Source organism: Neodiprion virginianus, chromosome 4 (genome assembly GCF_021901495.1).
Source record: "Neodiprion virginianus isolate iyNeoVirg1 chromosome 4, iyNeoVirg1.1, whole genome shotgun sequence".
NCBI classification, from domain to species: Eukaryota; Metazoa; Arthropoda; class Insecta; order Hymenoptera; family Diprionidae; genus Neodiprion; species Neodiprion virginianus.
In genome coordinates this window covers 10360541-10383374 of record NC_060880.1, presented here as the reverse complement: position 1 = coordinate 10383374, position 22834 = coordinate 10360541, and the positions used below count along the sequence as shown (strand labels likewise).

Here is a 22834-nt window from a genome sequence, read left to right as displayed (position 1 = left end):
ATTTCTGTGTATACCTTTCTTATGCACACTCATTATGTTATGTTATCTCTTTTTCTTTCCCACTTTCATCTACATCTCTCTACATTATTATAAACTTTCAATTGTATCATAGTTTATAGACTGGAAGATCAGACTTACACATAAAAAGAACACACTTCTAAGTCAGTAATGTAGCCAGAGTCGAGTCGAACATAAATCCTCTATGTAACACAGGAATAAGAGTCGATTATCCCTTCGGGTGATTAAACCGGCTCGCGGGAATAATCTTCGATTTTATTCCCTTGTTACGTAAGGTACTATTAGCATTATCTTTTCTTAATATCCTTGATACGTTTACCTGCTTCCGTTGTGTTTTGATTACGTATGACCGCTCCCCTTTGCCATTATCTTGTCTATACTGAGTGACTCGTGCAAACTGTCGGAGAATCTGATCATATCTTTTCTTACTCGAGTTGAAAAAAATTGACAGATCGTTTTTGGTATCCAACAGAATTATCTTTTATCGTCATTGTCGAGATCAGTACCTACACCGTAGGATAACGGATTATTCGTCCTCACTTAACTTACCTTTTTTTCAAACCCAAAGAATAAAGCATTTGCACCGGATAGTCAGTGAAATGTGGTTGGAAAATTATGAATAGTTCTGCACTTGTAGTACATTTTTGTTACATTAAATCGCATTTATAAGCGTTTCAAAAATCACTTAGGTAGTCCATCGGGACCCAAACCTGGACGCTGTAATCTGTCTGGTTACTAGGCGCATGTATTCATTCACCAGTAGACTAACCCCTTCGTTGATAACAGAGACAACTTATTAGTATCTTGTATTATTGCGTTTTCGTGGTATCTTATGGACCACCGCCACCATTTTTTCGCGACCACTATGAGTCAATCCACGTCAAACCGGACGAAAAAGAGTAAAATTTTTCATCGATTTTTCCGATTTTTGTGAATGTTTTTTAACGGATTCAATGTGTTACGTCCAACATACCACTTCTCTCTATTTTTCCTACTCGCTAACTCTCCCACAGTTCTTACATTAATCTCATGGTCTCTGTCCTGTCCTCTTATCTCTACGTAGTCTCACGCTATTCACTATCACGCTTACTCTTTAAATTCCATTCCCTACTCCTAGCATTGTCACACCTTTTCTGCACCCGTACGTTTCACGTCTCGAGGTACACTCCTATTCTGACTCTCGACAATTCCACATCTAGCCTTCTTATATATCTTTTCGTACCACACAATTCATTCCTACCGGTATCTCAAGTTCTACGGAATAAACATATAATCGACATATCAACATACTCAAGTTTATTCAATCCTCATCCTGATTTCCGGTTGACCTGAAACGTAAAAGCGAAGCCAACCAGGTTACTCCTTCCGCTCAGGAGTAAACTCTACTCACGGACGTAACACATGGGTGAAATAAGTTCATACCATTTTTTTTTTTTTTTTTTTTACCTTCTATATTTAAAAATTTATTCCAGGTTGAAAATTGTCCAAAATGCCAAAAACCGCCACACACACCCTCCTTCAAATTTTCATATCTCAGGTACTATTTCTCTGATCAATTTATCCATGGGCTCATTCGAAAGAGCTGGAATTGGGCTTCCATCTCATGCTACTACAAATTTGATAATAGCAACAATTGAAGGTTATTATAAACAATTCATTTTCAAACACGATTCTCGTCGTAGAAATCGCGCTATAAAATTCCAAAAAAAATACAAGCGTATGCTTTGCCAATTTCCTGTAAGATAGGTGAGTTGCAAACTGGAAAATTAATGGAGAGTATTTTTTAAATATTAATAATCGAGCGTAGGCGCGGGGTTTGGATCAATCTTATATCAAGCACACATAAAATGGGAAGAATGTTTATCGAAAATCAGCATATTACATCACCCAACAGATTCCGTTGATTTAAATTGTTTAGATATAAATTCTTAATACTATATCAAACTGCTGAGCGCCACGGACCCTGGAGGCCACCTAACGACGGTCTACTCGTCAAGCTCGTACAGAAGCGTTGTTTATCTATTAGCCTTGTAACACTTTATTCTACCTGAACAATTAAGAACCATAAATAAATAAATTATAAATAAAATAGTCGACACAATTGTAAAGATAAAACCATAGAAATAAAACAGTTCAAATAAAAAGATTGCAATAAAAGGTAGAAATAAAAGTGTACATATAAGAAAAAACAAAAGCTATACATTCATTCAAACATTCACACATACACACCGTTTAAAAAATACGCCTTCGATACACCATATGTTAAAATCAACTGGTTCCTTGTCTTTGTCGTTGAATACAGTTGAAGCAGATAAGTCACTTGCCAATCCAGATATTCTTCTCTTCTTCACTCTCGTTCGATGGATAATTAGAGCTCTGGTGTTCACCTTTAGGTTTCGTCGTTACCCACAATGAGATGGGGGATGAGAGCAACTTGGATCGTGACGACATCGAAGATTCGATGAACTTAGTATGGTGTATATGTGACTTTATAAATCTTATAACTGGCTAGATTTTTTACTTCTGCGGAGTATTATTATTGTAGATCTGTACTGGTTGGCGTCTTTCCGCAGAGTCCTCTTCGCTTCTCTCCTCCGGATCTGTTGCCGGTTCCGCCAGACTGGTCAACCGCGCACTTTCGTTGCGTCCGGTCAAATCCGAAATATTGCCGCCCATATTCGAATGAATGTAATCGTTACAGCCTTTTCTCACGAACTCTGCATCGGGAGGAACAGTTTTAACTGCGGCACTTCTTGTCCGGCTAGCGTTACGACAATGCGACACGACGTGCTTTAGTATTCGTTATGATTTTCTTTGTGTCAAATCAGCTTAATTAATCGATTTGTGATTCTCTTTTTCTGGGTTAACGTTACCTGTTAATTTCGTGAGTAAGCTTTCGTTACCGCACGACTTCCCGAGTTGATAATTTTCGATGTTTGACAGACAAAACATCTCTTTCCTTATATTGCGCAACAGGTCGAGAATACCATTATTCGTCGTTCGATATTTTTCAACAGACCTCTGTTTCTACTTCCGCAACTGTGGAAATTCCGCACACTCTTTCATATCTGCTTCACCATCTGGTTCCGCGAAAGTTGACCAAAACTTTATGGAAATGGCGAAATGGATGATAAAACCTCGATAGAAATAATTTCTACGTCAAACTACAAATTTCATTTTACGATTTTCCATGAAATTTTCTACGTTTAATCAGAGAAATTCGGATACTTGCGTAGTTTTGGCATATAATTTTTTGATGGATTATTGTACTTGTTCATAGATTCTCGTAGATTTTTGTAATCTGCTCTAACATGTTGGCATTCATTTTTCGTAGAAAAACCTGATTTTTTGTAGATTACTGTACATTTTTGTGATTTTTTTTTTGTAGATTATCGTAGATTAACATTATTTCCTTAAATTTTTGGTTATGATATTCGTTTTCCGTACATTATTGTACTTTTGCGTAATTTGTGATAGTTTTTTTTTTTTTTTACTTCTCTGTAATCCTGAAGTGATAATTCCTCTGAAAGTTCATGATTTTTGAGTTTCGTACTTTTCTACGAGTTTCAACATGATTCTACAAACAAAAAAATTCGTAATGTTTGGGTTCAAAATTCAAAATATCTTTCATAAAAAGTCGTAGACATTCGTGATTTTTCATTGATTCATGGAGTTTTCTAGGAAATTCTACGACAAAGAATTAAATCTGCTTCCTATATGCAATTTTCATTATTTCTCGTAGGAATTTATACTTTTTTACGAAAAATAGTACGATTTTTACGACTATCTAGAATATTTTAAGCTTTCTTACGATTTGCCACTATTTTTACCGTTTTCTACGACCGGCAATTGTTCTCAGTTTGATATAGAAATTATTTTCGCCAGGGTAAGCGCACTTATTGGCCGATGCGCCGATGGCGCGGGGTGGGTGCCCGGCACATGGCGGGCCAGCACGTGCGTGTCGCCATCGTTTTTGTTTCTCATTAGTTACTACTAAATTACTGTTTATTAAATATAACTTTACTTCATTAAATTCTGAATATTAATTCGATTTAAAAGAAAAATAATAATTGACAAAAAAATTGTTATTTTTTATAGCATTTATACTTCTGCTTCCGCATTCACTTCTGTTTGCGCTTCTGCAAGAATTTACTGTTGACATCTGTTTCTGCTTCTGCTTCTGTTATGACACTTCCGTGCATCACTATAGTGATAACAATTATAATTATTATTATTTCGTTTCATATTTTGAAGAACAATTCAAACATCCTTCATCTAGTTTTGTAATATCATACAAGTTTTCGAGTTTCTACTGTACTGTATTGTTTTACTTTTCATCGCGTTACTTGTGTTGAATATAATTTAAACATTTACGTTATGACCAGTGTTATTATTATTTCGGTATTGTACCTATATGTATTTGATATTTTTAGATTCATTCTGTTATATTGTTTTTTTAATATATTTTTCACTTTTTCATGATCATTTCATGATCACGGGTATGTTGCGTCCGGCGTATTGCTCGGGCGTACCTTTTTCGAAATCACAATATAACTAGGACTCACGTGAAATGTTTTCCAAATTCCCTTTCAACGCTGTGACGAAAGCTACTGCCACAGATAACATTAAACTATCGTATTGCCTGAACCGGCGAGTGCGACCCCTCCTAGCAAAAGTCACGTAGAAACCAGCAACGATCCCTAGTATAATGTTCAACTTTGTTTCTTATAACTCGTACCAAGAACTGAGACAAGAGACTGCTGAATTAGCATCAGCAGCGCTCAGTCTGAAAATATCTCTCTTTTTAAGTCAAAATTGTCATCAATAATTAGGATAAGCCACTACCTTTGGAAACACCAAATTAAAATAGATTATCTGTTAAGATGTGTGGATGAATGCGTGAGAATTGTTTTAAGATACTTTTTGTCAACATCTTAAACGTGTAAGCGACGTGATTGAGAATCGTCGGAACACCGTCGAAGAGCGCGAAGTAACGCTGACCGTGTAGATTTGGGCACCAGGAGGTCGCCCTCGCACTTCATTGGCTAATTACCGTTGTAACTTATTGCAACTGCAGCTCTTTGGGCCCTCAGGCCCAAGAAGTCATGTCTTTCGACTGTCAAGTCGCAAAGTGCGTAGACATCAACCCGGATTAGCCCTCTCGAGCAAGAGTAGCGTTGGAAAATCTTAATTGTGACCGGCCTAAAGTCTCGCGCTAATTCGTCAAAACCGAGCATTCAGTTATTCTGTTAGTTGCAAAAGACTGTGACGATGTATATATTTGGATAGACGATAGTAAGAACCGAAGTTCGGACGGATCAGCGGATCAGCGGATCAGCAAATTAGTAGGCCTACGACTTTAGAAGGAGAGAGTTGTGTATGGAGGTGTCAGTAAATAATAAAGTGTGTGAAATTAACCCGAATCCTGATCAAGTAACAAATTAAATAAATAACGACGAAATGAAACAATAAAGAAAGTCACACCATTCTAAAATTATAAACACAACACATCAAACACTCTCCCTTCAAATTCTTCGAATAGTTGTTCCGCTCGATTTTATCTATATACCTTTTTACCGTCCGCTTTAATGTTATTGTTACTATTTTGTTTTATTCTTACTCGACTATTGTCTCTTATATCTTTTAACTTATGCACCTGTGCCGTCCACTTATATTTTATAAACTATCAAACCAAGTTTGTTGGGTTGCGACGTGCAGGGACTATAAATTTGGAATTATGTACTATTAAATAATAACTGACTTATTAAACCAATATGACCGAAATAAATGCATAATTTTCTCTTTGATCGACAACAAATATTTCTCGCAATTGTCTATTTATTTCCCTTTCTTGTATATTTGACTTATAATCAATAAACAAAATTCATTACAAGACTCACTATCTTCGACGTTCCAATCTTTACTGTTCTTTACTAAATCTAATCATTTCGCGAATAGATATTTTCATGATACTCGATTTTCCCTAATTAAATCAAATTTGGCCCTGATTCAAACTGAATCAGGTAATATTAAGTGTTTATAATAATAACCAGCTAAACTATCATCTTCAATTAATAATCGTTAGAATCATTTTCAATATCTTAATATATATAAATCTCGTGTCACGATGTTTGTCCTCAATGGACTCCTAAACCACTTAACCGATTATAATAAAATACGCACACCATGTGCAGTTCGATCCAACTTGAGAGATAGGATAGTTTAAATCTCAAATTATAGTCGCAATTATAATATATTGCTAATTATTTGTCTGTTATTATTTGACAGTCACAATTATCTGTTAACTCCGAATGATTCTAACAGATGTCGATACCTTTCGACTGGGTTGAGTAAGTAATCAATAGATGGCGCTGCTATGGTAAATCTACGAACGTGTCATATAAGCTACATTTTAACAGCATAACTAGCAACCCATCCCGGCTTCGCACGGGCATATAATAATATAATAAAAGAAAATACACAATGTTTACAGCGAGTTTCTAGAAAAATAACATTTATATTATTACTTAATATTATTATATGCCCGTGCGAAGCCGGGATGGGCTGCTAGTATATATATATATATATATATATATGTAAGTTTGTGGCCTGTTTACCCAAACTTATCTCTGAAAAACAACAAACACGCTGAACGGGTTACGGAAAGGATAACCAAGAGTGACCATCGCGGAATCATCGCCTCGGGAGAGAGGGGAGTGATTGACAGGCGCTCGAGACATCCACTAGTGTTATAGTGGATACTCAGTAAAATATATTGTAAATTATATTGTAAATTTATTCTTTTCATTGTCAACTAAGCCTATAATCCCGATCGTCAAAACCGACATTGTTGTTGATTTAGGTGACTATAAGTGTTATAATTATTTTTGTTATTATTTATGTAATTATTTGTAATTGGTGTTAATATAATGTTTTAGTATCGTTTCTACATCAACCCAAGTCGTTGAGACTCAGGAATTATTATTTCCGCAACCCTTTTAAGTTATAAGAGTCACGCTTATAACTTAAATATATATAAACCGTGGGTGAACCAAATTGATTTTTTCAAACAATAGTTTTCGATAGTAGAGTATTATTCTAAATTCACAAAGACTAAGTGCCTGACGTTCAACATCGTTCGGATTCATCAACCCTTCCGATCTCGAAGTGAGGCTCTGCCCCAGAATTCTACGGACACCGACGTACACGACCGACGGCTCTCAATCTCGCCGAACTTCGCATCTAAAGATAAGTTAATTCGAGTAGTCTTCTTCAACATCATTCGAAATTTTGCATAACGTCGTATTTAACAAAAACGAATGGCAAAATTCACTAGCTACTGTCGAACATTCAGTATTGTTTTCTGAGAATATCAATATGGGTTTTCTTATAGAGTTCCATATCAAAATTGAGCAAGATAGAATTGGCACCTAGCTGCAGATAATAACCTTGGCTATTCAGAGAAACACTCTCCTGTCTACAGATCGGCCACCAAATCATATTTTTACAGGCTCAAATCAGAGCTAAGTAACGCATATAATTCTACGGATCGACTGACCCGTAGCGTAGGATTGGACTATTAACATAAGTGACATTTAATCTAAAAAGAGAGATACCATATAATAATAACAGTCCAGAAGTAGAAATAATAGTCGTTCAGGATAGATGTTTTTAACAAGAATTATGTTTAGTTATATATTATCCAAATATCATTAAAATAACCCTAAATTTTGAAAGAAGCGTAAACGATCGAATTCAACTAGTTCTACAGCTTCTCTGTATTTGAATATGAATTCGCCCGTCGACGTTGTCTATGTTTAAATTCAGACATTTTATAATTATACCTTCTTTAGTTTTTCTTTTATATCATTGATTCATTTCATAATTAATCGTTTGAAGAATATACGTTACCTTCTACCAATCAAAATCATATTTAACCATTTATTTTGAACGATACCCTATCCCATTTCATTATAAATTAGCCTCAACCATTTAAACAACTCTCACAGACCTGTATAGGACTAGACAATAATGTACCCACGTTACCGGCTTATCGAGAGGTAAGTCTTTCTTAGTTTTAATTTTTATTCATTGTCGTTACGTGGGAGGATCTTTGATTATTCATTAATCATTAATTACCACCGCTCAGTACACGCCCACCCCCACGTAACAGGTATGTTTCAATGCGTCCGTGTGAGCCATAACTTCCCTGTAAGGTGAGCGTGGCGGCCGTTACATCAACTATAGAGATTGATAATTGTGGTAGTACAATCAGGAGTGTGGTTAGTACTCAAACATTCCACTAACTATGAAATAAAATATTTTTGGTATCCACAATGTTTTTAAATTTTCATGAGTCAAATGCATGATAGTTGCTACATGGATTTTCATGAAATTCCACCAAGAGTTCATAGACGATATCCACGGATATATTATATATGCAGAATGGATGCTGCGTGGACATCCATGAAATACCACCAACTGTCCGTAGTAGAAATCCATGCACATATGTACAATGGATGCTGCACGAAAATTCAAGAATCTCTAGAACGCACTATGGTGAATATCCACGTAATTATCAATAATGAATATTGTACGGATATTCACTAGAATTCATGGAATATTTATAGTAAATATACCTAGATCCGTTGTTGAGGTAGAGTGACTATCTTTATGTATTCATGCAAGGTTTGTAACCGATATTGAGATTATATCGACCATTAGTCTCATTGACAAAATTAGTCTCACAATCAACATGGACGTTAATTGGACGTCGAGTTCTATGTGGGTAGGATTGAACCGTTCCGACAACAAAAATTAGTTATATTTTTTAAGAGCTAAAAAGCTTGAGTGTGTCACCTACAATCATCCGACTAAGAAATTGGATTGCTAAATTGAAATCGTCCTAAGTGTCTTTCATATTTATTTGCTAACACGGCTCTGGTAAGCAAAATTTATTAGGGGTCGGGTAAGCGAAAATGGTCAAGGCCATATGTGGAATAGATTAACTTTTCTGAAGTGGCCCACACCACGTTGCCTCTCTCGCGCAGAACCAGGCAAGAAGTCAAACTTGTCAGGGCCCCATGTGCGCCATACAACTATTTATACTCGGGTAGTTCGCAAGCTTTGCAGAGATCGTACTATCATAGGAAAAATCTCTAGCGTAAATAAAAAATGCTGATGATTAACTTTTACTGAGCTGACGTGGAATACCCTATTTAAATATACATTTTTAGCATCTCCGATTGAAAATCTGTAGTCAAAAGTGTAGCAAAATAGAAATTTCTGTCACAAAACGTTCGAAAGTTATGGAAAAAAAAGAAGTTTTTGCAGTTTTGGGAGAAAATTATGTCTTTGTTACTGTTTTGTGCTCGATTGCCGGGATATCATGAAATATGACGATAAGAAATAGACGTAAAGCCGCGTCTTTAAGAAGCCATGTTCTAACGAGAGCGGTCTGGCTCCGCTGCCCTACTGACGCCATCTGTCTGAAGAATGAGGACACACTACAGTTACGTTTCGCATGTAAGCCAGACATCTTCCCCATAATTTCTGATCAGCTATTAACTATACCTGCTTACTTTTCCACATCCTTTATAGTCTCTTGCTATTCTTCCTATTTCTATCTCGTCTCGCGCATCCTGAGACGAGTGCACACGGTACTCACAGTTCACTTACTCAGTGTCAGCTACATCTATTCCTGATCATTTTGAATTCTTTTACCTTTCCTGCATTCACGCACTTTGTCTCTGAATCACTTCCAGCTTTTAAAATATTGACCTTCTTATAAAAATGACTTCTTTTATTCCACCTCTCATCAATTATACTGCTATTTCCACTTTCATACCCTAATCATCTAATCCACTTAGAACAGTAAAATACACTCATATTCCTTATCGCTTTCTCAACGTTTAAAATAGTCCATCTATATTTTGAAGTATACATCCTATTTCACATTAATTCACCTGCCGTACTTTCCATTCCCCTCGTAGAAAGTAGTGACGCGTAATCGCAGGTAAACGACAAGATCGAACCCGAAAAAGGCCAAATAAACATCATAGCTGGGCATAGAAATAGATTCTGATTGCCAATCGTTAGATCTAACTATCTATTGTGTAATATCTGTAAAAAATCGCAGCTTTTTCGTACAAGTACACGTTAACAAAATACATTAAGGAACAGAAACATAGAAATATGCATGCTTGGTTTGCGAGAATTGCGGGTTTGATATACTTAGGAATTTTTTCAACGTAGTGGTGGTAACCTGAGAGTACTGAACAAAATTACATTTTTCAAGCAATATTTCTCTTCTATACCGAGTAAACTCTTCTTAAAAAGATTTATTCAGAACTTTTAAGATAAACACGATTAAAAGAAACAAACAGTTATTGCTTTCTCGGGTTTGGGAGGGGATGCACCACTGAAAACTTGTTCAAAAAATTTTGTCAACCACGCTCTAATGACACCCACTAATTTATCATATCAGTGCGGGCCACCAATCACCATTTGTCCGGGTAGAACGTTTTAAAATGAATCAATCTATTCAGACTACTGGAAATATAAATAGTAGTTTATGTGGGACAACCGTAAACTAAGCGTATTTAGGACAAGGATAATTTAGTACGAGCTAAAGGCAAGCCGAAAGCGACTACTGAAATCATTATTCGAGACAAAAACACTTAACGGGTGTGCCAAGCACACTATCTTATCCGGTACACGTATAAAATGTCACTTTGACGCCAGTTGAGATCCCCACCTCGAACCGTGCAACAGAAATCAGAACCACCATAAATAAGTCATTTTATGGCAGTTCTGAGATGGGCACTTCGAACTGTGTATGGAAACCGTCATTGAAAGACTTTTCGAAGTCAGTGGTATAAAGTAAAATTTTACGGATCAAAAACGGGCCTCAAAATTTACTGTATCATGCCTGTACCGGAAAATACAATGAATGCACCATAAATTAACCAAAGGCCAGTAAATGATTACTGAAACTATACACTGATTAAATTATCCTTTAAAATATCAATAACTGATATTTTTGGCTGCTTTAATCGATCATTAAGTGGTGCCCCTTCCAATGTATGTATATATTACCCTTTTAATGCTCGCGCGCGCGCGCGTGTGTGTGTGTGTGTGTGTGGGTATGTGTGCGCGCATGCGTATATGTATGTATGTGTGCTTGCAGCTTGTAGCTTGCAGAGAATCAATAGATCAATTCTTTCAGAGCTTAATTTCAACTTGAGTTACTTACCTAGCGGTTGCAAGGAACTTTTGAAATAATCTATTAGGCACTGTTCGCGGGCGATCCACTGTATCTGCATATAAATCTGTTTCTCTGTTGTATAGATGTAAGAAGTCCGACAACTGTTTTGCAGTTATAGCTGCACGATCTTTGTCACCAAGCTTACTGCTTGGCAACTGAAAAATAAAAAATCAAATTTTTTATTTTGTAGTCAGAAGCTGTAATATGTTAAAAATTACAATTTTCACACTTGAAAATATTCGAGACAGAGGTCGCATAAAGTGAAAAATAAACCAATTTATTTCCTTGTCTTATGGCTACTAGATTCAGGGTAATTTTGTACTACGCGATTTTTCAGGTAATATGTTACATGCATTACAGCAATATGGTACAGCAATATTGTAAACTAGTATTGTCGTAATATGAGTAGCACATCTCTTATTGCAAGCATTTGAACAACACTATGCCACAATTAGCGATTCTGGTGAATTGCCCACCAGTATGCAAATACAGCACTTCGGAAGTAGAAGAAATAAACATATCGAAAAAGCTCTGCTCCTTCAACCACAACGCAGGGTAAGTTTCCCTGTTGAACCGTCATTTGTTTGAAATAGCTGACAATGAGATTAGTAGTCGTTCTGACAATGAGTGCTACGTATGAAAGATCTTTAAAAAAAATTAAAAAAGTCACAAATGGGCAATAAAAACTGCTCGCTCTCAGACTAGGCATAGCTTGCTTCCTTGTTGGCTGCCTGATCCTTGAGCGTGAGAGAACCATTACATGGGGTTCAGATAAAGTCAGATATTATTACTTGAATTCAACCTACTGCGAACATAGACATTTTTTGTCTGCCTGAAATTTGGCTATCTTTTAGCATTTTATGAAAACAAGTTTTTTAATTTTTTCTCAAATTTTATAGTGAAACCGTTGATGAGGTATGATTTTTCAAAATAAATTTTTTTTTCTTCAATGTTTACAAACTTTTTGTAAAATTTATCAACTGAAAATTTTTGTTCTTAGTACAGGAAACGGGTATTTTTTCATGTCACGGCGTGCAGAAAGTATGAGACCTACGGATTCTGGTAACGATTATAGCCCACATGAACGCCTACTACTTTCCAACTAAAGATTTGAGTTTCTAAATTTTTTACACGCGTTTAAAGTTTTGAAAAACAGGTTTTCTACTAGGATCTCCTAAACTATTAATTGTACAGAAAAAAAGTTCAATAACTTTTTGTAGGTCTTAAAAAGACGAACAATTTAGTTTTTGGAAAATTGAAATCGGTCAATTAGTTCTCTTGTAAAAAAATAAAAACCGGCTGAAATGGCCATTTCTTAATTAACTAATTATGAGTCCAATAATGCATGTCTGGCTTTAGGAATCTCCGAAAATATGTCTCTTACGGCACTAAAGAAGCTCGCAAAACCGGGGCTAGATCGGATAAATAGTTTGTGAGAAAAGCTATTTGTTATGAAAAAACCGACTTTTTTTGCAAGGAATTTTCAGAGCCGTAGAGCGTCGTATAGCAATTTAATTAGCGGATTTTTAATCGAGAAGGATCCTATTATCATGTACACTTAGGGGCGAAATGATGTTTATTATTAAGTTGGTGAAAAATGGCTCCAAAAAGAGGGTATGTTTTTCAGCCATAAACAAATGAAATTTCGTCGCCAATTTTTACGTTACAGGACTACGATTAGTGTCACTTGAAAGCTGTTATTTTTTGACGAATTTACAAAAAAAAAATTTGGCAAAAGTCAATTAGGGAGGGAGATAATTTTTTTTTTCATTAATTATTGCACCGCCGGTTTTAAACATAGAGGGCTAAAAATTGGACACGATACAGGAAAGGGTTCATACTGACAATAGATTCTGGTAGCAGTTGCTTATGAATTTGTTCATCCGCTTTGCGGTCAACTCAGTGATAAAATACAGCACCGCGTATGGCGGTGGAGTGGGGGAAGCCATCTCGGCCGGCACGCGCTCGCGCTCAAACTGAATTCGCGCGTTCAAATTCCACGAACTTACTTAGAATATCTCCCGAACAAATCAACATATCGGGTTCTTTCTTTTTTTAAACCTGACTAACTTTTTCCGCTGATCAAGAATTTGTTATTAAAAATATTTTAAAAAATGATCTTGCGTTCGAAATTTGTTTATGTGAATTTTTTTTTTCTTTTTTTACCTTTAGTTTATTTATTTTTTCTTTCATCTGAATTAAATTATATTGTCGTCATATGCTTTGATTACAGAACTCACAAAAAAAAAGATCTGCTAAAAATACATTGTTATTGCAGTACGCGTCTCTTCGTTTTGGAAAAAAATCGACAAAATAATGGACATAATATAAAATAAGGACAAAATAAGGTCTGAAATAATTATGAAACGTTTTTATAAGTTACAATGGCCTATTTATTACGAGAATACGTTACAAATAATATCAGAATAAAACATAAAAAACGTTGGAAAAAAATCAAACACATTCAGACACGTTTTTTTCTATATTTTCGAAAACGAAATTGTTCGTCTTTTTAAGACCTTCAAAAAGTTATTGAACTTTTTTTCTGTACAATTAATAGTTTAGGAGATCTTAGTAGAGAACCTGTTTTTAAAAACTTTAAACGCGTGTAAAAAATTTATAAACTCAAATCTTTGGTTGGGAAGTAGTAGGCATTCATGTGGGCTATAATCGTTACCAGAATCGGCAGGTCTCATCCTTTCTGCACGCCGTGACATGAAAAAATACCCGTTTCCTGGACTATCTTGTAATTGTGTATTTTTGAGTGTACTTTTTAAAATTGCAATGCAGTAAAATACTTTTTTACTGAGGGTTTTTTGAATCTTCAGATTGAAATCTTTTTAAAAGTCAAGTGTACCGATCAATTTTTTTTGTTAATTCTTAATAATGCTACTGTCTATTCCACAAATTTAAATCTAGGTCTCACCGTGGGGAAACGATCCTCTCTATTTTTTCAAATTTAAAAAATTAATTAACTCGTTCTTTTCATTTAAAACTTTTAATTACTTTCAATAGGAAGATTTCATGGATAAGTGGGTTAATAGCGCATGCAGAAATTTCCAACGCTTTGGTCCCAGTATGAGCCTTTCACAGGAAAAATTAATTTTGAACGTTAAAATAAAAAACTATTAAAATTTTCAAAAATTCATGTTTCATAAACGGTTAAACGAAAAAATGTAGAAAAAATCAAGGAACCTTTATTCACAGAAGATTGCCAAGTTTCAGCTAAATTAAAAACGTCAATTTTCGCAGCACATTGGGTTGGCCTGGACTGCACCATATATAATTATTAAAAATATCGAGGAAGGGGAAATATATAGAAGATACTTACAGTAAATAAGAAGGGTGTGCGTAAATTACTGGCTGATTGCTGAAGAAATTTCATGACAAGTTCAGAACAGGCTGAATCCGCACTTGGTTGAGAAATTTTTCGTAGAATACATCCCAAATACAATCCAAAAGCCTTTCTTGCTTCACCTGAGCTGTAAATTACCCCAAATTCGTATGAGTAAGCTCTTAAGAAATTAAACATGCAAAAAATTTCTGATCTATAATATATCACACATGCAACTTACTTATGTTTGTGTAAATTCATCAATTACTAATTATTTTATTTTCTAATTTTCACATTGTCCGGAAAAAAACTATCGACGATCGCGAATTGAAGTTTATTTGCGACACATATGAATTAAATACTGTGCCATTATAGGTTATTAACATACGTAATATATGTACCTATATTTAATTGAGCAATAGCAATTACATCGTGTACCCAAAACGGAATGTATAAAAGTAATTGTAAGAAATTACCTATGAAAAAACTCATCAATTTATTTTACTGAGTTCTATTTGATGTTCCGAAGAACATATTACACAACTAGAACCCTCTCACTTAAAATTAAGGGGATTGAAACAAGGGGTTGAAAAAAAATTTGAAACAAGAGATTTACCGGCACTAATTTACAGCATTGAATATTCCAAAATATAGAATTTGTTGTACTTTGACAAAAATAATATCATGAAAAATCCAATTTTGCTCAGTGCGTGTCACTGCAAAATGATTAACCACCTTATATACGGGCATAGAAAAAGAAACACGTTTTTTTTTTTTTTGTTTTGTGACATACGTGGGCATCATGAAAGTAGTATATTGTGTTACAGTTTGCAGAATGAGCCGCGAAGGCAACTGCTACGTTTATACGAATACTAGAGCCATTTTCCGCTTGCACGTCTGACACGCGCTATTTTTTCCAATACCTATAAAAGAAAGTTTCATTTGAAAAGTAACGAAGGTGCCATCGATAGCGCAATAATTTCGAGTTAGGTGACTTACGCTCAGTGACACAATGCGTGAAATTAAGTTATTCGAAAGTGCCCATGTGCCAAGGAGCATCATAGCATGTAAAATATAGCATTTCAATGGTGCGCATACGCCAACGTTGTCTCATTGGACTACAATGGATAAAATAATCACCAATCCTAGAAATCGATTCCGGAAACTGTTGCTATTTTACAAAGGTCTTATTTTTCTCATCGTATCAGTTTTCAAATCTCCCTTCACATGCGGTCACGCAACAAAAATACGTAGTCTCCGTATCATACCAAAGCAATATACGGCTGTACCCGTTTTGCTTATTGTTAATGTAGATAATATACCGTGCGGTACTCTGATATCTATACTAATTGTAAGAAAATAGCATAACAGCAGTTGAGAGAACGAATTAATGTGTAAATTAATAGAACAAAATGGCTTAGAAAACTTGAGAATAATTACGAATAATGAGTACGATTCTCGGCACAAGTCTCCGGTAAGACAATCATAAACTCCAGGATCATCGAATATTCTTTTCCTCGTAGTAATTTTCAAATCTCTCTTTAGTTACTTCTACGCAGAATTTTCAAAAAATTATATGTAAGGCCGACTATGTCAGATACTAGCGTTACCAAACTTATATCTGACCCGCTCAAACGAGGGGATCATGCAGAATTAACTTCACTGGTGAATACGTATGATTCAGTATCCTCATTCGGTAATTAACGATGCAGAAATGAAATTAGAAATCGGGCGCAGTATACGATTCTATGATAGGAAGAAACGAAAACGGCTCCGAACTTTTTGAAAAACATTTATAACACTATTAACCGACATAAACAACTCGTCAAAAATGATTAAGATATATAAGAATCTTACTATTACTTCATAATAGGGTATATATTTCAATTTCACGGTAAGAATGAATAGAAACAGCATTGAATGTTTTAAAAAATATTCGTCACGATATGAAACAATACAATACGGCGCAGCTAAAAAACGATGCAAATAAATTAAAATCTCAATATCGTATTAACAGAAGCTGTGATGTCCGAATCGCATGCAAAATTTCATATTCTTACTTGATATTTCACGATTCAAAAGTACCAGGGAAAACTATTGGATTTTGTTAACGTTTCCCATCCGACATTATTGGTAGGACATGCAGTGCATCAATATATGAATCCAAATCACCCCCTTCCCCCGCCATTGCCCAACTCCGAATATTACTAATGATTCATCATTGCTATCAAATTTCAAACAGCAATCAAAATTCAAACAAACTGATTTCAATCTAATTCTGATAATTATGTGACTGAAAGATAGTCGCCTGGCATCAATTATGTCGCTAACCTAAATGAAAATAATTACCGAAAAATGCGAAATGTAACCTTATGGTCAACCCTCAAGCTCCACACTGGTAAGACTTCGTATTGGCAATACTGTCATTTTAATGAATCTTGCGACGATTTTTTCCAATGTACGAGCACTTGTTTCAGCGCGTGCCTATGTGCATGTCGGTGAGATCCACTATTTGTTCGCTCATATTTCGAGAACGAATTACCGGATTTGAATGACTTTGGTCACAATCGATGCGGTCCATTGCAGCTTAGAATTAGACCCGATAGAATTTTTAATTTGATCGGTCAAGATGTTTTTCGCATTCTTTGATATTAAAAAAAAAAGAAAAAAAGTCTTCATTTGTTAATATATAATGAGTTTTTACTCTCCGATTGGGTTTAAACAACTAAATTGTGTTTCTGTAAGAATATAAGTTTTTTATCAACAATTGTAACAACCTTAAAGACTAACTTAATACTAATTACATATTATCCATATTATTCTTACCTGTAAGAATATAAGAAACGACATTACAAGCTATTACGTTCGAATCGTTTCTATCTTACAATATTTATTCTGTTTACACTTCGGTGTCTCTCATTGAACTGACGACCCTCGTCGCTCCTCACTTATACAATCAACTGGCGCGACGCAGGCGCAATACCAAATCGGCGAAGTAATATTATGATATTGCTATACATTTTATGAGCTCAGAACGCATTCGATTGGAAAGTTTTTAGGATAGCCTATCAAGTTTAGCCAGACCGACTACTTATTTTTATATAGTATATATTAGTGTGTGTCAGGGAAAAATAATTTGCGAATTTCCACCGTGGAACCCTCTGAAAGGTATAATTACGTCTGAAGAAAGATTCTCTCAAAATATGAGCGTTGTACGTTAGGTCTAAGATGGCGTTCATTCGATTTTTTACTTTATTTCACATTTCCCGTCTCAATATGTATTGGAACGCGAGTGGGCTTATGTTCCGTCTAGCGACCAGCGGTAAAAGATATACTTAGAATTTACCCCATCCGTACTTCCCTAATACGTGGCGATTACCTCGTACAAAAACATTGACCGTCAGAGTAGATTGGTCATAGGGTTAACTATGACGCTGGTGTTTGGAGATAAGCTGATATTTGTAGATAATATCTACGTTCTGAGCTATAGATAAAATATGAATACGAGTGCCTAATTCCGTCCATGTATTAATTAAATACAATAAATTGACTAGGGTAGGGTAGGGATGCATGATCCTAAAGAAACAGCAGACTTGTAAAAGAATGTGTAAAACTGACTATAGTCAACAAAAATAAATATATGTAAGAAACAAACTAAATCCAGTCCGAGAAAGAAATGGATCATAAAAGTTGTCGTAGTGTCATGTGAAAGAATAGTATATTGTGCACTTAGGGAGCAAAGGCTATTTTTGGTCCCGAACATGTAGGTTGCTGGTATAGTGGGGAGGGGAGACTTGGTGACCTGAAGTCGAAGGCTCGCCAAGCTGAGCCAATCGCGAAGGCAGCAATACACCGAGAGAGCGTAAAGACCACTCCCGTGGTGCAAAGATATTTTCTTTCACACACATAAGACGGCAGATTTTGTTTCCTGAAGTTAGGGATCATGACGATCACGTCAGTATGCGGCAGTTAATCGAGATTAGGTTTCATGATTTATAATTTATATCAAGTCGCGGTCTCTTCGCACTGACAGTTGCTCCTTCCGCGTGAAATGTCTCCACCCTGTGGGAGCAAGACTTTCCTCCCTCGGGAGGCAAGACTTCGCTTTACTCCCTCACTACAGGGAGCAAAATAGACCTTTGCAAGTATATATGAGAAAAAAAAAAAGTTAAACAAAAACAATTAAACAAGTTAAACCATCAGGTGATAGCCCAGTTCTGCTCATCCTTGATGGTCATACTACACACACAAAAAACATTGAGGTGATTGATTATGCTCGCAAGAACCATGTGATTATTCTTTGTCTTCCACCTCACTCGACACATCGACTTCAACCGCTGGATGTTGCTGTGATGGAACCACTTTCAACATACTACAGCAGTGAAATTAGAAAATGGCTCCGGCAATATCCTGGGCGAGTTATAACAGCAAATGACGTGCCAAATCTTTGCTGTGAAGCTTTGAAACAAGCAGCTAAAGTTGAAACAATCAAGAATGGCTTCAAAAAGACTGGTATTTGGCCTTTGAATCGCAATGTCTTTGATGATGACCAGTTTGTAACGACTTCAAGAAGTGGCAATGAAAATTCTCAAGAATATTCTGTAAGTGACAATCTTGACAATCCTGATGAAAGTGTAGTAAGCCAATCTCTTGATAATGTGAGCAAAAGTTTAAATAACTTATCAGTACAATCTGATACTGAAGAAGAAGTTTCTACATCTTCAACAAATCGCGAAGGAGACAGCTTTGACTCGACAGAAGAGGATAGTTTCATGACTCCCGAGCCAGTTGCTCACTGTTCAAAATCTACGCCAGTTCCAAATTCTCGCTCGAGGGGATTTTTTAGACCGTTTGTTCCGGATTTAGGCTCAGTTGACGATGAGCTTAATCAAGAGATTAACCAAGAGATTAATTAAGAAAAGTCTACGACAAGTATCTACCGAGTCATTGAAAGATTAATGTCAATTTTTTTTTTTGATGGATTAATAATCTATATTTTTTATTTTGTAGCTACGAAATTTATTAATCGCAAAAAGCGTACCAGTTTTAAATTCAGTGTTCCACCGCAAAGTCTTCAAACTGTGTCTGCTGAAGAGGATGACATTGTTCCCCGTAAGAAGCGACCTCGAGGAAAAACTGCTGTACTGACAAGTGACGCATACAGGAATGAATTGGTTCAACAGAAAAAGTCAGTTAAAAAATCAGTCGGTAAAGGTAGAGGCCGACCCCGCAAAATTCAGCAAAAAGATAATGACGCCTTTTGTATTTACTGTAATCAAAAGTACAGTGAGTCATCTGAATCGTGGACGCAATGCCAACGTTGTCATGAGTGGGCTCATGAATCATGTGCTGGTGTTTCGGCCGACGATACTGAATTTTTATGTGATTATTGTCTATAATTTTGGAGATTTATCCCTTATTAATAATATATCAGTCATGAATTGTTATTCACTTTTAATTTTAATATTTATGTTAAAAATAATGTAACCTATGTTTGAGTTAGTTTCTATTTCAAAGAAATTTTTTTTATAATAGAAATAATTAAATATTGAACGTTATAAAATTAACATAACTGTTAATAATGTTATATTATAACACTGAAGTTGTAAAATGTTACAGAATTATGAAAGTCTACAAATGTTACAATTTTAAAATTGTTATTATTATTGTTCTTAAGTTATTCATGGATATAAATTTCTAATTTGTGATACTTCATGAAAATAAATTTTTAATACGTTAAAATTTGTATTTCTTTTATTTTTATTTGTTCGCAAAAAGTATACAAATGTTTTTTTTCAGCTTTTAATAGTGTAAAATGATGCTAGATGTCATTTTTGATCATTTACGAAATTTTTTCGAAAAAAAGAATTTTTACGAAATTTTTGGAGTACCCATTTTGCCGGCCTACCCCGTTTTGCCCCCCCTGCCCCTATACTCATAAATTTTCAGAAAACCGTTTTTTTTTTTTTTTTGCATATTTCAATAGCCTCATCTTCTAAGAATATTCTAAGCTCATGACCAATAAAAAATTTGAAGAATTTTGGAGGTTTCACGCATTCTAGTGAGTCAGTGCACCTGGCTGGTCGGGTTAGGTCATACGGAGCCCGTACCGTGAATCCGGGGCAGCTGCTGGTCACGTCTTTTGTAAATTCTCCCCCACATTCAAGGGTACAGGTAAACCGGTTATTCGATTATTAGATTATGATCAGTGTACGTTGAGCTTTCGAGAAGCTAAGACAACTTTTCCAGTGTAATACAAGAAAATGATCGAGAGTGACGAGAGATCCTTTTCTGACAAAAAGGGTGGAAGATCGACCGCAGGACGGCTGTGCAGACGTAGAAAACGTGTTTCATGTAAACCAGCACACGAAACCAGAAATTGAGCACGTAAACAACAGTGCGTCTGCGAAGAAAATAAAGTCGACTGAATCGATTGACGTAAATGTTAATCGCAGTTACGGCTATGTGATTTTGAATTTCATTTCGGTTTTCGCTGCGATTAGTTCGTCTGTGAAGTGCAAAACATGCCATAGTGATATTCGATTCTTGGAATCAGACGTCAGAGGGTTAGGCTTCACATCAGTTCTGAATTGTGCAAAATGTGAGCAAACGTCCATAAGTTCGAGTCCCTTTACTAATAACCACAGCTATGAAATAAATACCAGATTCACTCTAGCTACGCGGTTATTAGGAATTGGGTCGAAAGGAATGAAAATTTTTGCGGGTATTATTGATCTTCCGAGATGCTTTTGTCAATCAACTTACGACAAGATTACGTGAAACGTACGAAATACAGCAGAAGTGGTTACACATTCATCTATGCAAGAAGCAGCTGAAGAAGAAAGGCGACTCACGGGAGTAAACGATACCGTCGGTGAACCTGCTGGAATAATTGTCTCTAGAGTCGGTACTTGGGAGATAAAAAGGGTTTTCGTCGCTCCAAGGTGTAGCAATTTTCATAGGAATTTTAACTGGTAAAGTTGTGGACCAAGAGGAAACCAAAGAATACAATGAGTGGTAGGAAGGTCATGCGTCTGAATGCACAGCGAATTATAAAGGAAGTTCAGGGAAAATGGAAGTTGATGGAATTGTTGAGATGTTTGCAAGATCTGAACAATTACACGGCATAAAGTATTTGTATTGCGTTGGAGATGGCGGTACAAAAACATCCAAATCATGTACGGAGACATAATTGTAAAAAAGAAAGAATGTATTGGATATGTTCAAAAACGCATGAGCACTTAGCTCCGGAATACTAAAAAACAAAATAAAGGTCTCAGAGGAAAAGGAAAATTGACAGCAAAATTAATCGATGAATTGACGGTGTATTACGGATTCGCTATAAGAAATAATTACAAATCCATTGCCTACTGTATGAAGAAAAGTATATGGGCAACATGTTATCACAAATGCTCAACTGATAGCGATCCTCAGCGTGATAACTGCCCCCCTGGTGCAGAAAGTTGGTGTACGTGGCGACAAGCAGAAGCCGCAAGCGCCTTGGATTCATGTACTCACAAGCCTGCAATCACAAGGGGACCTTACAGGTTGTCACTCAAGGATTTTGATGGGTCTGAGATATGTTGTAGAGGGACCTACCCTGAGTACCTGAGTACAGGGATTTTTTTCAACGGCTCATAGTTTTCGAGAAGAATCGTTCGGACTTTAACTTGTACCTATTATACCGGTAAGGTAATATATTTTCCAAGCAAGCGAGCGCAGCCCAGTGGATAAGGTTCATGGCTCCGACTTTGGCGGTCCCGGATTCATGTCCCGCGCAATACTTTTTTTTTTCTCACGAAATACAAATAAATTGAATGGACTGTGCAAAATCGTCTAATTATTTATTATTGATTTATTTATTATTATTTTTAAACTTTTTTTATTTTTTTTTATTTGTTCCATGTAAAAAATTTGTTAAAATTATTTATTATTATTTTATTTTTCACACAAAAAAAATTATGACAGGAGAAGAGATTATAATATCCTCCACAAGAAGTTTTTGATTATAATATGAATTTTAAAACGGTCGGCCCGTTATTTTGAATATAATACCCTAGTCAGGTTTGCTACCTGCGATCCCCATCCCCACTTATACCCCATCCCTTTGTTATACGAGCCCTAACGGAATTTTTGACGTTGAGCAGTCAGACGAAGCCAGTCCTTCGCAGGCATCAGTTATGTGAATAAATACGTTCGGTATAACGTCACTGCGA

General features: G+C 35.8%; 1 protein-coding gene across 3 annotated transcripts in view; it reads right to left on the bottom strand.

The window, feature by feature from the left end:
- The window catches only part of LOC124303326 (tubulin polyglutamylase TTLL5), a 282756-nt gene that overhangs the window by 46714 nt on the left and 213208 nt on the right, over window positions 1–22834 (bottom strand). For 2 of the 3 annotated variants that reach the window (XM_046760409.1, XM_046760407.1), the window contains exons 13-14: window positions 14616–14766; window positions 11273–11439 (exon numbers count right to left, since the gene is read on the bottom strand). In XM_046760409.1, coding sequence (XP_046616365.1) covers window positions 11273–11439; window positions 14616–14766 — 318 coding nt within the window. Of the gene's footprint in view, window positions 1–7125; window positions 7261–11272; window positions 11440–14615; window positions 14767–22834 lie in introns of those variants that run through there. The other variant, XM_046760408.1, reaches the window with a different exon arrangement.